Here is a 16,763-nt window from a genome sequence, read left to right as displayed (position 1 = left end):
TTCTTTTATTTCCAAATATAAATAAAACACCTCAAACAGAAATGGAATAAAAACGAAGCCATACAGATGTCAGTTCTGTGTTATTGTACCATTAGCACCTTTAAGGCAGTTAGTTAGTCCCACATCTATTTGAAGTAATAATGTAGCATAATAAAATAATAATGTACAGCATTTACAAAAATATACATTCTTTACTATAACAAGCCCTCATGGAATGCTTTGTATAGTTTTAATTTGAAACAAAATGTAAACTTGACAGCATGTTAGAAAAATACGTTAAAAAAAGTTCTTGCACAACATACAAAATATTTAGTGCAATCTGCTGTCTTCCCTGTTGAATGCTACATATCAAAGTGTCACTTTTATCATAATCGTATACAGCCCGCTGCTCTGCACGCTCATGCCTGTGCTCGACTGCCCAACATCTGACTACACAGTTCATGGGATCTGTTGGGTCACACTGTACGCAGCAGGAGAAATGCAAGCTGTGCTTGTTGACATTTATGATCCCTCTGATAGAGATCTTGTGTTTGCACATGTCCAGACGAGTGGCCGGGCTATTGTTTTGTTTTATGACCATCTTTGCTGGGTTGCCATGGCACCAAGGCCTCCGGCCCCATAGTCTAATCCTGCCCAATGTGTCGAAATTCCGGACGTTGGCTGAATCATTCCAGTATCACAGTCATACTCCCAAATGTTGTCATAGTCCATTTCCTGGTCATCTGGTTCTGTGGGTTCGAGGTACGAGTGGTGATCTATAGGAGCGAGAGAAGATTCACAGGCTTTTAGTTCCAGACAATAAAAGGCAAAACCTCGCCCAGACTGAATAAACTTGGACGTTCCAATGTGTAATCTTACTGTAAAACTGCTAGTGTTACATGCCACTGCCACGCCGCCATTATTTCTAATAATACAGAAACATGCAACAGTTGTACTGCAACCTGTCAAATGATCTGACATCACCAGGTAAATTTGTGTCTTGTTATGTGTCAAATAATCTGTTGCTGCGTGCGTTATGTGTGCTGTCAGTCACATTGGAGGTGCAAATCCTGTGGTAGGACAGTGTTTTCTTTCTCTGTGATTCCCCTACACAGATGTGCACAAATGGCAAAGTTGCAAAGGCGCAGTTGCTCATTTCCTGCACTTTCAATTGAGTAGCATTTGGCCTCCTGTCTACCTGCTGACAGACCCACAGATTTAAATCAATCCAGAGTGACTGCAGAGTTTAATTTAAGGCATAATGGCGTGTGAACTATGTTCTGTGTCCTTGGTTGTACTTAGGGAGGCGGCAGACAGTGCTGACTTTCATAACTCACTCTTGTGAGGAAATGTGATGCCACATGTTTGCTGTGATTTAAATGAGCACCTGTGATTTCTCAATAGAAAAATACATTTTATCAAGTCATGCCATGAAAACAAGCTCCCTCTTATTTTGTTTGACACTAATATAAACACGCTTGCACACTGAATGGATGTATATAAAACATGTCATCGGGTTTATGCTTGCATTCCTTTACTTCTTACCTGGTGAGTAACCATAAGGCAACTGAGTGGCGCTCCTCCCAGAGCTCGATGGGAGAATTATCTGTCAACAGATATGAAAAGGCAAAAGGTTACTTCCCATGATCAACAATAACAAACATTCTCATGTTTCCTAAAATATCTGAGACTCGTTCTGCTACCATACAGTGCACTATGATTACACTCTGTATCACAACATTCCAGAAACAGGAGTGTCCTGAGAGAGGAGCACTGTATATGTCTCACCTCCTCTTGCATTTGGCTGGGCATAGGCAGAAGCTTTAGCCTAGAAACAGCCTCTGCTCTCTGCTCTGCTTGGCTTTGTCCAGTTTCCATATCTAGGGTCACAGTCTCTCCCTGAGAGTTGGTCAGAACCAGGCTTCTCCTGCAGCGCTTGCCCATGGGAGGCGTGTGGAGCTGAAAGGAGGAGGGTAGTAGCTGCGGGGGCTCCTGCAGCTGCCGGTGGTGCTGCTGAATTGGCTCTTGCCACCTCTGGTGCTTTAAAAAAAAATAGCACAGTCATTTATATTATATATTATCTACTGATACTGATGTTAGTTACGATTAATAATACTACACTCTTTCTCACCTGCCTCAATCTCAGCTCTGCAACTTTATATAAAAATTTGATTGATCAATTTGATTTTTATCTATTTTTATTTATCAATGTAAATACTGTTATTTTATACTTATATCTGGTACTTATATCCACTTTTACATATTTGTATTCTTACAAAAAGCCTTCCTTAAACTTCTAAGCTGTTAACAACTGCTAATACATCACTACATAGCCACAACCAGCCATTTCAAAAACATAATGCTCCAACTGTGCAACAAATATTCTGCTACCCATAGAGACATAAACAACCCACAACCTGACTGAGCTGAAATGATAGTGCTGCGTTTTATTTAGATCTTTACAGACTGCGTCTGGTGATTTGATTTTTGTGGTGATATTGCTCATATATATATATATGCTCATCCCTGTGTATTAATGATGAATATCTCACAGTGAAATAATTATTTGTGAATGATTTAACAGTATATAAAACATTACCACTATGACGAAAGACTAGCAAATTAAATAAAGTTGAACTCTGTGTGGACAGGTGACAGCTTGGTGTATAAAGGTACACATTTCAGCACCTGTTTCCCTGATCGTGTGTGTGTTTATGTGTGTGCCTGTGGCTGCGTGAGTGCATGCACTGCTTGATATCAGAGAGGCTGTGCAGGTGTAAATTGAGCCTATGGATTCAGTATCAATGACCCACTTACCAATGACCTGGCCTCATCCAGGGAGTAGATTTCGGGAGTGCAGGGTTCATCGTACAGTGGCGACAAGGGTTGACGGGGGGCACACATGTCTGAGTGGCGCTGGGGGTTGTTCAAGGCGTAGTTCAGAGATGTTTGAGGTGTGCTCCAGCTGTTAGACTAATCACAAAAGATTCAGACAGACAGAACCACAAGTTAGTTTAAAAACACCAAGGTGATGAGAGGGGAAAAAATGTCTGCCCCTCTGTCTTTATTATTCTGTCTGCCTCTCTCACACTCTTCAGATTCACGTAAGCCAACCACATAAATCAGATCAGATTTCCAAGGAGAGGATTTGGACTATCATGATCTGCAGCAGCGCTGGTGTAAGAACTATCTGTTGTCTCATAAATCAGCGGTCAGCTGTCAGTGTTGAGTTAAAAACTGCTCTCTTGGCTGCTATAGTAAAGAAGGTATATATCCCTGTAGTAAACGTTTCCTGGTTGGTGGCTCGAATTTCTTTTAATGAAATATAATAGAGATTTTGTTCTTCATGTCATCGTCACATCATTCTTTCAACATCAATCCTGCAACAACGGCACTGTTACACCGTTTGTTAACACCACACACTCCTCGCAGCCTCTTGTGTCTATTTTGTCTATTTTAGTTGCTGCACATGTGACATGTAAAGTAAGTCAACAGTCTCAAAGGGAATATTAGGTTATCAAGTTAGATGCCAGGCTGAATTACTTTGACAAGCGGGGCTTTCTCCAGCCGCTGTGGGCTGACACGGTGTAGAGCAGAGTAGGGTGTGCTGTAGACCTGAGACCGCACCGAGCTCTCTGTTGGCTGGAGGTAAGAACTGTGCTGTGGTGAGGAGTAGCGCAGTGATAAAGGTCGCAGGTCACGCTCGCCCATGGTGTGGGAAGACATGCTGTTGGTCCTGCTGCCCAGGCGGGCGGTCTCAGTTGACGATGGGCGACTGGAGCTGTACTGTAGAGACAAGAAACACACCCAGGACAAAAGTCAGCTTATAGTTGTAGTGACAACGCACCAGGGATTTGAACCAGCAAACATAATAAACGGCTTCTCCTCTGTACAGAGTCTCAGCAGTGGTAGTTAACAGCAGGAGGCTGAATAACATGTCCTCTGGGCATGGAGCCCACCTTTCTCCTGGGGGAGTTTGGACGGGTATCCTGATAATGCTGAGTAGTTTATCAGTACTTCATAAACAGTATGAAGCAAGCCTTTATCAACCCAAAGTCCCACATCAAAGAGTTGTTTTATGTGAAGCAAAGATCACTGATGTTATGATTTGTTTTTACTGGAGGGTACCTGAGGATAGTCAGTAAAGGCTCTGTGGCAGTAACATGAGCTGTTTTATTTCTAGAACACACTTAATAATTAATATGTAAAAGAAATGTGGTGCTGCACAGCTCCAGCAAACAAACAAGGTTTATTGTTGCTGTGCTGTGCTCACAGTATAAGTCCAAGAATAGTTGAACCTGAGAGGTAATTTAAAGCCTGACTTACACAGAGGGGTTCAGCGTATCCAGGGGAGAGAGGGTTGTCTTCATGAATGGGTAACTGAAGGTTGTGGGGCCCATATCCACTTGTTGACTGGCTGAACTTTACAGAATCACTTCGTCCTTGGCTGTTTCCACTCCACTTGTCAAACTGTGGAGCCTGAAGATTACAGGACACAGAAATTATAATGTAAATTGGGATCTTTGATCAATGGAAAATGTGCAATGCTTGTGAAGACTTCATTTCATTATCATGCTGAATGTTGATATGTAAAAAGAATGAGGTCCATGTTGTCTGTCTCTTTTATGATTTCATTCATACTTCAGTTTTTCCCCACCTGCAGGTTCACAATCCAGGTTGCTCAATAGTTATGGCTCATTGGTATTTAATAACCGCGTAATTGTTTATGATCTGTAAGCAAAAGGAGGGCGAGTCTCACCTCTCTTTGTGTTGGGGTGTAGATGATGTCATACACTGGGGGCGGGGGGCTGAGAACGGGCACGTCAGCAGCTTTGAAATGCTGGATCCAGTCACAGAACGTGGTTCTATCCAGACACGAAACCACTATGGGGTTGATTAGCTTCCCTGGAAAGAGAGAAGCAGGAGGACAAAGCTATTCATTCGGTCCAGTTGCTCACTGGAATGTGCTCTAGTCAGACTGTCATTCACTGGGGATAAAACCAGCTCATTCATGGTGGGGTTACGCACTGTGACGCTCGCGGATTCATGGAAAAGGCCATTTAATGTAAAGTATGCATAAGAATGTACACTCATTAACATGTCTGATTGAACGTCACTAGAGCGGCTTACTGATTCAGTGTGTTTACCTTCAATCATAAAAGTGTTGGGCTTGATGTCTTGGCAAGGTGTGGTCACAGTGATCATGTTGAGTGCCAGTTTACCCTGCAATTAGAAAAACTGTTAGTCACAACTGTCCAGCAAAAAAACAATGGAAATGTCCATGCATGCAGTGAGCATTAGAAGCTGAGTGGTACCTTATAAAAGAGCCTATCACTCTCCTCAGATAGGATGATTAGTGTTGCTGGGTACATCACCAGTACTCTGTCACTCTGTTCCTGTGGACACAAGATTCAAGCTGTTAGTGAGCTTTATGTATGTGTTGGGCTGTGTTTTGTCAGTAATGTATAGGTTTAGTTTGTTTACATTTCCGCGATATAATGTCCTATCAAACTTAGTTTGACAGGAACATGTATAAATAGACGCCTGCCATTATTTGTATGAGAGAATTCCCGTTTCCGGTCAGCAGTTTTACACAGCAGGCAGGGCAGGACAAGAACTTTGACAGATAATATATATAATATGTAATAACAGCAGTTTAAGCACATGGCTTTAATGGAACAGGGATGTTTTAAACATCTGCCACAAACTTCATTCCTCCTCCTCCATGAAATGAAGAAATGCAGTGTGGCTAAAAGCCTTAACAGCAGGAAGTTCAACTCATGTTATCCTCCCACTCTGTAATATTACATGAATGTGGAAATGACCTGCCATTCCCATTTGTTATCAATAGTTACAGGTGTTTGCACAGCAGACTCATTCCGTTCACAAATACTAGGAGGAAATGAGTACCGGAAGTGACACATAAACAGGAAGGCTTTAGTTACTTCCACATCCAAAAATAAGGTCTGTTTTTGGTGAGGCACCAGGTAGTGTGAGGGATTATTGTCATGTGGACACATTTCTCCCTTTTAAATACAAGAAATTGTTTGGCACAATTAAGAAAAACTTTGACCACATCAAATTTAAAGCTTGACTCAAATAAGCCCTGCCTTGCCATACGATGAATAATGGAAGGCACAGAGGCAATCATGAGACCCAGTGCGAACGTTAAAAAAACACCAGTGTTATTCTTTAATATGCTGTTAAGAGGCACCGTTTAAATCCCAGTGGGATCTTCAGTTGAACCAGTTTGTAGGGCATTTAAAGGTGCGGCAGATTTGGAGTTTATGTTTCCTCTCCCTGTTGGAGGGTGTGTCTGAACAGACAGCTGACATTCCAGCTGTGAAAAGAGTTGAATCACTGTGTGAGCCGGGCAAATGCCTCTCACACAACCAGGCCCTAAATCTCCACACTTCAAAAAGGACTGACGTGAGTGCCCATCGAGAATAATTTTGCATACAAATCCATACAAGCTGTGTCATGACTACAGTTTGTATTGGCTGATACGTGAAGTTCTCAGCATTATTTATGTCTGGTTTAGCAAGGAGTTAGTTGAGTTGGTTGACCATGTCGGACACAGTGTCACGTTTTGAAATTAGAAATAATATATTGGAGTTGTACCTACAGCAGAGCCATAAGACTCCACCCATCATCGTCATTCCTTATATTGTGCTGTTGAGGTCATATGTGGTGTTGCGCAATTTGTAACTATGTGAGTCACCTGGATGTAGAACCTACGTTAACCTGATTATATGCGTGTGAAAAACTGTGTTTGAAAACATTTATGTATTTGACAGGGGTTAACGTGGGATTTGCTAAGTTAGGAAACCACAAGAACAAGTGAACTCATTCAAACCATATTGTTTACCCATGGCTGCACATTGCCATAAAAGGACAGAGCATAGATAGTGTTTAACTTCCATGAGATAAACAGCAGTGTTGTCTTACCTGACAGGGCAGGTGCTGCAGTCGGACTTTAGTGACGTAGGTGATGGGGCCCAGGCTGTCTCGCTGAGAGCCTTCCCACTCATAGATGGGCTCACTGTTGATGGAGTTTCTGAGTTCCTCTCTGCCCTCAGGAGCATCTTCTTGGTTTACCTAGAGTACATACACAAGGGAAATGTAATATAATGTAATATGGACATAGTACTGCCTGTAAGCTAATTCAAGCATGTTTTTTTTGCTTTTTTTTTGAAAGTTTGTTCATGGAAAAGACATATGAAGGCATTATTCATTATTTGGTTCTGTTGTGACACACTTAGGCTCTGTTAACTGTTTCATCAGCTATTTTACCACCTGTGGTTGTGGAGTCAGCATTTCATCCATTGGCAGATGTGAGTGTTGGTTTGATATTGGCTATGATGTGGTCAAGGCCACTCCCTGGTATCCAGACTTCCGGGAGAGCCAGCAGTGACCTACTTGACTCACCACATCTACACGCTTACACACATTAACAGGAGCAGCTGACACCAATGCAATTGACTGGCTAATCTACCAGGTAGATTACAATATCACCACAGTCAAGTGCTTGTTGTGAGGATTGTGCTTGACTTGAGGATTTTTCACTGAATATGGAAAAGTATGTTTTGGCCATTTTTACGCAGCATCATTTAATTTGGAGGATAGTAGCATTAAGGGAGAGTTTTCTAACTTACTTTGATGTAGTTTTCAGGTGCTGTTGCAGTGCCTCCGTTTGCCTCAATGTTTTCTTTAAGCAGACCAAACCATAGATCCAGTTCTTCTTGGTTGGCACAGTAAACAATGATGGAATTGAGGCTCACACCTGCCGGGAAGAAAGGTAACATGGTCAAGCAAGGAAAGCGTTATCCACCTGTTCAAATCTTTTCCCGAAAGTTTTCTGACATAGTCATGAGTCATTAGTGGAGTTTACGCTCTGCTTTCCTGGTTGTTTACAAAAACGTATGCAATGTTTATCATAAATGTTAACATATGTGGAAGACCGAAAAAGCACATGTAAGACCTACATGGGAATTCAACATGACCTGTCTGATCTGGCATTTAAAAGTCCATACAAACTCTCACTCCCTCACAATGTTGACTCAGGGGGAATGAACGGGGTCCAGCATGAAAAGAGCTGGAATCTCCTATCTATCAGTCCCACACATACCACAGATAACTTGCACAGATAGCAGCCCAGGCCCCATGGCTTTGTGCTGTAATTGTCTAAGGCTGCTGACTGCTCCTTAAACTGCTACTCTGAACTCTGGAATCAGATCAACCTTCTCCTCACTGCAACTCGTAGTTGTGGACCTTGACTGAAGCGCTACCTCTTAGAGTTATTTACTCCATTTCAAACAACACAAGGGCAGTGAAAATTCTTGGGTCCGTAAGCACATAGTCAGACTTGGTGTCATTCTGACTGTATCAATGTCGTGAACAATTGTTGTTATATGACTTTTACATTCATTCAAACTGAGTAAAAGTTTCAAGGGATTTGTGCAGGCCCTTTCACATTGTGTTTGCTTTGTCACCCACTAACTCACAAACACTGAACTGATTCATATTTTCAGCTCAGTGAGGGCAAGAATCAGGTCTCAGAGGAAACCACTCCGTGAGATCTCTCAACTGAGTCAGAATGTTGTCATGCTTCCGCTACTTATTTCCTGTAAGTGATGCATCCCATATGGTAAACAAAAGTCTGCACCGCAACTATGGGAATACAATACCACAAAAATAGCAAGCTTGATCCGGCAAAGTCAGATTCAGGAAAACAACACTTACGAGTGTCAATATTGTGACAGCAGGGATGGTTCAAGTTTCAGTAAGATCAACGTGATTAAGAATTATAAACATAGAAACCTTACACTCTTCATGACTGGGAGTTTTGCAAATGATTATTTTTACATAACTCCCTGACTTGACTTGTTTGGTTCTTTCTCAGGGCAGAACTGAAGCCCTCTAAACCTTACATGTAATTTGTACTTACTGAAAATTAATGAAATTAAGTTCCAGATTGATTTTCTCTTTCAAAAGCTTTCTCAGGCATTAATCTCAGCAATTTTCAGACTGTGCAATAGATTATATGCAGTGACAAGTCTAAGAACGGTAGCTGGACTTTTCTGCTCGACAGCTGGGCTGACTGAAGTGCACCTGTTGTCTAACAAGCAGGATCTTTTAGGCCACTTTGGTCCCCTGACCAAGGATGAAGGGGGCCCAGCTCTAGTTAGTCTAGGGGTTGAGTGGAGGTGAAGAGGGTCACGGCACCTTTGAATCACTGGAATGTGACAACATAAGAAATGCGGCAGCTTGAAAATAGCGTGTGGTTTCTTGCTGGTTTTTATGTGTTTTTTTACTTTGATCTGTAACTAAAAACATAGCAGACCATAACGGAAGAAAAAAAAAGTCTAAACCTCTCTGTCCAGCTGCGTGTTCTAGTGTATTCTGCTGGATTAGCTAATGAATCAGTTTAGACGTGTGATAAGTTAAACGCAACCAATAAAACTACAAAACAGACTATTATTATGACATTCCAGGGGTACAGTGCCAAAAAACACTTGTCTTTTCTGTTATAGTTGAACTTACCATTAATTTGAAAGGCAAATTCCTGGGGTTGGCTGTGGTTACAGTTCTGTTGCAGGTTGCAGATGCTGAGTTCTTTCAATGGAAGAGTTCCCTGTGCAAATACATAAAATTAAATAAAGCTTCATTAGACTGAACATTCCCTCATTCACAGTTTCTCCATGCAAATATAACTCAATAATGTGTCTGTCTGCCATCACTGTAGTGTGTAGTATATTATAGCTACGAGTCCTAAGCTGCCTCCTTTTGTCATGGAGATGAGTTAAAAACAGGCAACAGTAAAATGATGATGAATGGTTGCTCATGCTTTATGAGCGGTGAAGTAACATAATCGTTCTTTCTGGTTGCCGCCACGCTGCCGATTGACAGGGTACGCGTGTCAAAATGCAGCATGACATAACACAGATTTCTGCTCCATAGAAACACCTGAACCATAAAAACATGTATGACAATAATAGTAGCATTCAGTAAGAAATTGACTTACCTGATATGTTAGTCCAGTTGTGTTGTTGGAGACAAAATGGAGGTGTGTCTGGAAGAGATCCAGGTAGCAATCATGTATATCCTGTGGAAATAAAATAAAATGTGAGGATTAATACCTCGCTCGAAAACTAAAATCCTTATTACTGTAATTTACATGTAAACTGTGGAGTTTGAAAATATGCAGCAGCTGGATTACGGCCATTGTGTTTGTATTTAAAAAAGTTAGGTTATACAATGATTGAATGATTGATTAGAAGTATCTTGTGCTTGTATCATCTATTAATTCATCTGAACATTTCCTGGATAATGAACAGGGCAAATTTAGTCAAAATGTTTTGGTTTTTTTTTTTACAATCCTCTCCTATTGGTTCATATATGGCTTTGTTTGTCAACGCTTGGCCACATTACTTATGTTTTTTACAATTTGTTCTTTCGGTATCATGATGCCATTGCTTCTTTCAATCTCTTTCTGATAGAGCTATTGTGTCATAACTTTGATTAATTTCAGTTCCCACAGTGAGGAGACAGCATGTCCTCTATCAGTCCCTGTGATCAAAGAAACTCTTTCTACCCTGAGGTTTTCTCTTCGAGATGTTTCACAACTGCAGCAGAAGTGAGCATGTCCAAACACAGGCTGTGGTGCGCTCTGAGGAAAACCAATTGGATTATTCACAGCCTGCCACGACGTCAACACCAGTAGTTTCAGTGTGTCTGGTGGCCTCAGAGAAACATCCTGTTACTCTCCACCTGTTTTTTATGTTTTGGTTTTGACACTCAAAGCGCACACATAGATGACTGGCATGATGTGTCATTGTTGGAGACCTCATTAACCACAACGAGGATTGAGCAGCATTGTCTTTGTTTTTCTTTTATAGTTGCTTTCCTGATGTTTCAACGTAGTCATTGTAAAGTTATTTTACCCACCTGGCAGTGCAGGAAGCGAAAACGGACTTTGGAGCTGTGAATCATTCTTCCGTAGTTCTTTACATTGATGCTGCTCTTCTTCCAGCCACTGGCTGGGTCATAAGGAAACGGAGGATCCCACTTTGTGTTCTCTATTGTTTGCAGGTCTTTAGTGCACATATCCTGCAATCAATCATAATGTTAGTTAAAAAAAAAGCAAGAAGGCATGTAAATTAAATCAAATTAGGGTAGGTATTTATAACAGAAATCTTATATGATATGCAGCTGGTGTGCGTTTCATGTTATCACGACCTCCTGCAATCCGATGGGAGGTTCTTACCTTCCTGGGGGTGACGGTGCACAGGATGTTGATGATGCTGTTCGACTTCTCTTGTCCTTCCTGGGGATTCTTTTTGCGAAACAGACGGCTGCTGCACGAGAGAAAGGAAAGACCACATGTTACCACTCACTTCTATAGTGTTTACTGTCTGTTCCTGTTCACTTAACTTCCTAACTGTAGTGTCAACAAGGAACATTTCATCTGCATGACAGTTCACTGTCACCTTCTGTTGATGGAGAGTTAAAGTAAACACTGAAGTTGTATCTCTATTGTTTGTATTTTAAGTTTTAGTGTCAATGGCTGGTTTTTCTGTTTTTACAATTTTGTCCTTCTAGTTAGTTGAGTTCTTACAACGTTCTAAAGACTTTGAATGGTTGTTTTATGCTCGTGTCATGTACAGTAATTCAACCAGAGACCCTTTTGTTTGTCCCCAATCCATCAACGCCTGCCATTAAATGATAAGCACAATCAGGTCTTATGTTTCTGATAGCAAGGTTGTGCACAGGAAAATCAGCATTCAGTGCCCCTCTTTGTTTTGCATGACCCTCATCTGTAACAATTAGTGTCACATCATTATGTGGAAGCTCCCTTACTGCAATGATAAGACATGGGGACTGCTTTTACAATCTCAGCTGGCAGTTTATCTGCTTATCTGCACATATGTGTGTGCCAGTGTCCTCAATGCAACAACAAGGCTTTTGTTTCCGTGGTGGGAATCGAGGTCTGTCTCATCAGGAAGTCCATGTCCAGCATCAATCACTGATTAGTGTTCAGTGAATGATACAACGCACGCACACACAGACACACACACACACACACACACACAGGAGGGAATATCAATAACATGCACACTGATGCAATCTGCAGCTGCAAAGTGAAAGAGGAATGTAGATAATACACAGGTAGTATATTTACACACCCAACATTCTCTGAATTATTGCTGTGGCATTTAATGCCACTCACACCATGTGAAAAAACCTGACCCTGGCCCGATTCCCCAACACAAAAGAGTTAGTGGGGTACAAAGGAAACAAGAACACTGAGTGCATTGTCCTTGTGCTGAAGCATCGATCCAACTTGGAAGGTATATCGGTATTCAAACCAGAGTCGTTGGGTTTCAAAATCCAGGCTTTCCTTTTGCCCTGCCTCTGTTTTTATTTGAAAAGCAAGAGGTACTTGGCACATTCATTCAAATCAAATCATGGCAGAGGACTGCAGCAGAGGTTAATTAGAATCAGATGTGGTGGTACAGCAGAGTGGGCTGTACCATGCCCAGGCAAATAATCCTTAGAGATTATTAAAAAAAAAAATTGAAAACCAGGAATAACCCCTTGTCTGTAATTTTGTGTATTCATGTTCAACATCTTCAGATCAGATCACAACATGTTATATATATAAGGTGTCAAAAACCAGTACATTTGTTAACTATAATTTCTCATGTGTGATCATGATAAAAAAAAATGTGGATGAGGTCTTGATTCTGGAGGGAAACCAGATTCACTGACAGCTGGTAGATCGCCTCCCGAGAGATGCAAAGAAGAGGCAAATGGTAACTGGATCATTAACACTGTTGGCCAGTCGGGCACCACTCAGCCATGACTTCCAGAGTATGCTGCATAACCATATGATCCTGGCCTCACAAAATTCACAACCTACATTTAACTGAAATACCGATAATTCCTTCCAGCTGAAAAGGCAGAGTCTACAATAACAAATGTCAGTCGAGGACATGACATGGCCTGAGTGAACATAATGTCAATAGTACATTAAGACTACCTGGACAAGTTTGATTGCTCTTACCTGTTTCTGCGTATGAACCTTTTACTGGAAAACCTGAAGTTGTGCTGGGGGACACATGACATGCTGCTCCCCATGCTGCTGTGGTGTGTGAAGCTTTGCTCTGCTCTGTAGACAAAATCTCTTGTGATGTATGAATATAATCCACGAGTGCAGTGCTCTCTCTGCTGAAGTCAGACTTGTACTGAGAGAGGAGTGGGCAGGGTGTAGCAGTCAGACCTGTGAGAGTGTGTCTGCTTAAAAGGGGTGGGGTTTGGGGCTGTGTCAAAGACTCTACGTGTGTGAGAGTGTGGTGAATAACCAGTAGGAGTCACACCTTCTGTGTCTCTGTCTGTTAAAGCAATCGAACAACAGAGACAGGGGGTGGGTGGTGGGTCTGGTCAGATGAAGTGTGCCATTTCACACCTTCCAGGAGCCAAATGGGGCTCATTGTTGGGTCACTACAGCACTGAGTGGTCACTAAAGACTCTGCTGGACGTGTGTGTCAATCAAAGGGAAAAGATGGGAGCTTCCATTGACATGCCCAGACATGAAAAATGCCTGCAATCTTCAGGAGTCTGTTTATTATTGACTCACACTTAAACATAAGTGTCATTAGACACCGATAACAATATGTATTTTTCCATGTTGCTTTTGTTCTGAGAAAATAGTGTGAACTTTAAAAGTAGGTTAAGAGTTACTCAAATATTTAGACGGCAGGAGCGAATATTAGAGATGTCTCTGCCATTTATTTCGTGGGAAGTCATCTGTCAGTAGTAGGATGGGAACGGAGGATCATGTAGGATGTCTGTGTATTCAAAGCCTCTTATTTTCATAAGGCGAGGTGTGGACGCAAACATGGGCTACATGGTTTGCATATAAGGGGTTTGTTCATGAATGACAAATCCACCACCTCAGAAGTGAAAGTCGACAAAGCAAAAAGGGTTAAGGCACAAGCTTAGTTGATAGTTTCAGTGTAAAGTTATTTATGACTATTAATCATAATCATCATCACCCATGTAGCCTTTCCAGTAAAATAATAATCTGGCTGTAGGATTGATGACTCAGACGAGAACAGCTGTATGTTTTTGGGGATGTTCTCTTAAAAGAGGAGTCAAACACTCATCATTATCCTGTGTTTGCTCATTAATTAGGTCATTGTCTGTGATGAGCTCCTCTATTCTGTAGTCATACCCTGAATGTGTGCTGCTTGCAGTCAGGTAATGACAACCTGTTAAACTGGATTGTTAAAACAGATGCACCTGAGGCAGTAACAGACATCGGCTTGACGAGCGTTATTGTTCCCTTTGATTGATGCCAGAGCTCATCACACGCTCCACTAATTTAATCAATGAATTAAACAGGTTGATTTGCATGTGGAATAAATAATACAAAACAAGTGATTAACAAGATATATAAGCTGATCAGAGACGTTGTATCGCATGAGTACCATGAGTAGAAGTAAACACAGATGAAAGAGATTACCTACATTATCTTGCATGTAGTTCACTGAGTACATTTTGGTTTGCATGATTGGCAAATACTCTTTGGCTTGTTCTTTGGGATACAGGTGTAATTACACTGTAGCCTCCAACACCGGCACAATCATCAAAATAAAAACATAACTCACTTAGATAAAACCTAACTAGGACAAATCATCAATATATCATCAATATTAATTTAAACTTCCTTTAGTACATGGTCTTAGGTCATATAGTTACAGTAGCCATGTCAGCCAAGTTAACATTTTAACACCTAAGCCTCAAAATGTCCTGTTACTAAGTGCTTTTGCCCATTTTTCCAGATTTTTCAATATCTGGCAGTTATTTACAATTTACTATATGTTAAAATATTGTTCTGTTCTGTTTTAACAATTTGAAATGAAGAAAAACAAAAAGTTTTATTTAAAAGAAATATTAGTTGTACATGAACACCAGATTTTGCGTGTTAAATCTGAAATTTGAACAGTATAAAACCCATTTAAAATAACATTTGTTTGAGTCTCTTTCCTCTGGTGACTAAGGAGAGAAAGAATTTTAACGCAACGGTAATGCAAAGTGTTGTCTGTGATACGCTCGATATTAAAGGGTTAAAAACAAAGTTGAAACTTCACAATTCAGTTTTTGGAATTTGGATGAATCCAGTATCTAATGCTTTATCATATAGTAGATCTTAGCTACGAGGTCTCAAACTCATGCAGCCACCCAATCAATGTCATGTGGCTTGCCACTCGATATCAAGTTCCAAGTTATTTCTGTATGTTTTTTTAAATGAATACATTCAGTTTGCATCATGTATACGTTCATATAGTGAACTATATGTGAAATCCTATGTGAAATATCATCATAAATATTATTATTTCAATGTCTTTTTGTCAAAGGGTTGGACTCTTTTTACTTGACTGGCACCCTACTGACCAAACTAGACACTCAGTGGCCCCCAGGTCATTTGAGTTTTAGAATCCTGCCTAAATGCCATTAAAATCCGAAAATAGAGTTAATAACTTTACATCATACTCATTATACAGGAATCAACTTAAACTAAAAGGCGAGGGATAGACAGACACCCTCCAAGGTTCTTTTGTTCACTGTTTGCATTGTATTTAACTATAGCTTTTTACTGAGGAATCCAACTGTACCTGGCACTGTGATGCGTGTCATTCATCCCATGATGTCATCATCCTTTCTAGTCTGGCTGTCATACATCAACATTAAGCAGTAAAATGAACTTGAAAATACATGCAGCCAACAGTGACTCACTCCTTCGTCGCAGTACTTCTTGAGGAAGACAGTCAAAAACAACAGGTGATTTCTTTTTTTCCCCCCTTCTGTCCATTAAATCCAGTTTCTGGTGTAAAGTGCATTATGATCTAGATTAGTGCAGGATCCACCCTTTCCCAGATTTCGCCATGCAGTCTTTCAAGGAAGCTTCTCTGCGCCAATTACAAAACAGTGGCTCAACCTGTGCCCAGACTTTTTATTCCCACCATGCTGTGTGGCAATAACAAAAACAAACATTGAGAGGGTGACCTTTGCACCATTTATTCATTCAATTTTCCCAGAGGGTAAATCATACCTTCAGTCACTTGACGACCTCTCAGGAAATGTCTGGAATTGTTCTTAACTGTACTTTTCAGGTCAAGTACTAAATAGATTGGCATTGGCTAAATGTTGAAGTTCAAGATCAAACTTTGTAGTTTATAAACGTTTTAACCATGTAACCAAATGGCAAAACAAATCTGAATATCTTTGTGGTATTTAACCACTGCTGTATTCCAGTTTTAGATTGAGCCGCCATCACTCTATCCTGGTCTGTGATTTTATTGCAGGACTCATCTCAGACTCGGTTCAAACGTCCATCATGTTTTTAAATATTTCACATTTAGTGACTACCAATCATGTTCCAACAGGGGGTGATTAGCGGAGACTTTGCGAAAATTGGGTAGTGTAAAGTAGGCTTTAGTAACAAGTGTGCCTGTAAACCCACTACGGTAGGTCTCATTCCCTTACTTTTGTGTCACATTGCTCAATGGAAAAGGGAAATGCCAGGAAAATACTTTGCCAAAAGCAACACTGAACAAACAGCTCATTCTTGCTCTGTTTCATACATTCCTGAATGAGCCTAACCTACAATGTTAGATTTACCTTTGTCTCACTGAGGCCCTTTCTATTTCCTACGGCCATATGTAACAGAACAGATGTAATATTAAATTAAATTAAATTATATTTAATTTGTCTTGTCC

At 40.8% G+C, this 16,763-nt stretch overlaps 1 protein-coding gene across 1 annotated transcript; it reads right to left on the bottom strand.

The window, feature by feature from the left end:
- Nucleotides 1–5: 5 nt before the first annotated feature.
- On the bottom strand, nt 6–13,451 carry plekhn1 (pleckstrin homology domain containing, family N member 1). The gene is made up of 16 exons (XM_044039298.1): nt 13,046–13,451; nt 11,246–11,336; nt 10,927–11,088; nt 10,004–10,084; nt 9,523–9,613; nt 7,635–7,762; nt 6,928–7,077; nt 5,295–5,375; nt 5,127–5,202; nt 4,739–4,884; nt 4,306–4,458; nt 3,523–3,765; nt 2,797–2,952; nt 1,768–2,019; nt 1,525–1,585; nt 6–755 (listed from the first exon to the last, which is right to left on the bottom strand). Exons 1-16 carry the CDS (start codon nt 13,117–13,119, stop codon nt 571–573), a joined length of 2,130 nt encoding a protein of 709 aa, XP_043895233.1. The 5' UTR covers nt 13,120–13,451; the 3' UTR covers nt 6–570.
- Nucleotides 13,452–16,763: the final 3,312 nt, after the last annotated feature.

This window comes from Solea senegalensis, linkage group LG11 (genome assembly GCF_019176455.1).
Source record: "Solea senegalensis isolate Sse05_10M linkage group LG11, IFAPA_SoseM_1, whole genome shotgun sequence".
Taxonomy (NCBI): Eukaryota; Metazoa; Chordata; class Actinopteri; order Pleuronectiformes; family Soleidae; genus Solea; species Solea senegalensis.
This window is presented reverse-complemented; position numbering and strand designations above follow the sequence as displayed.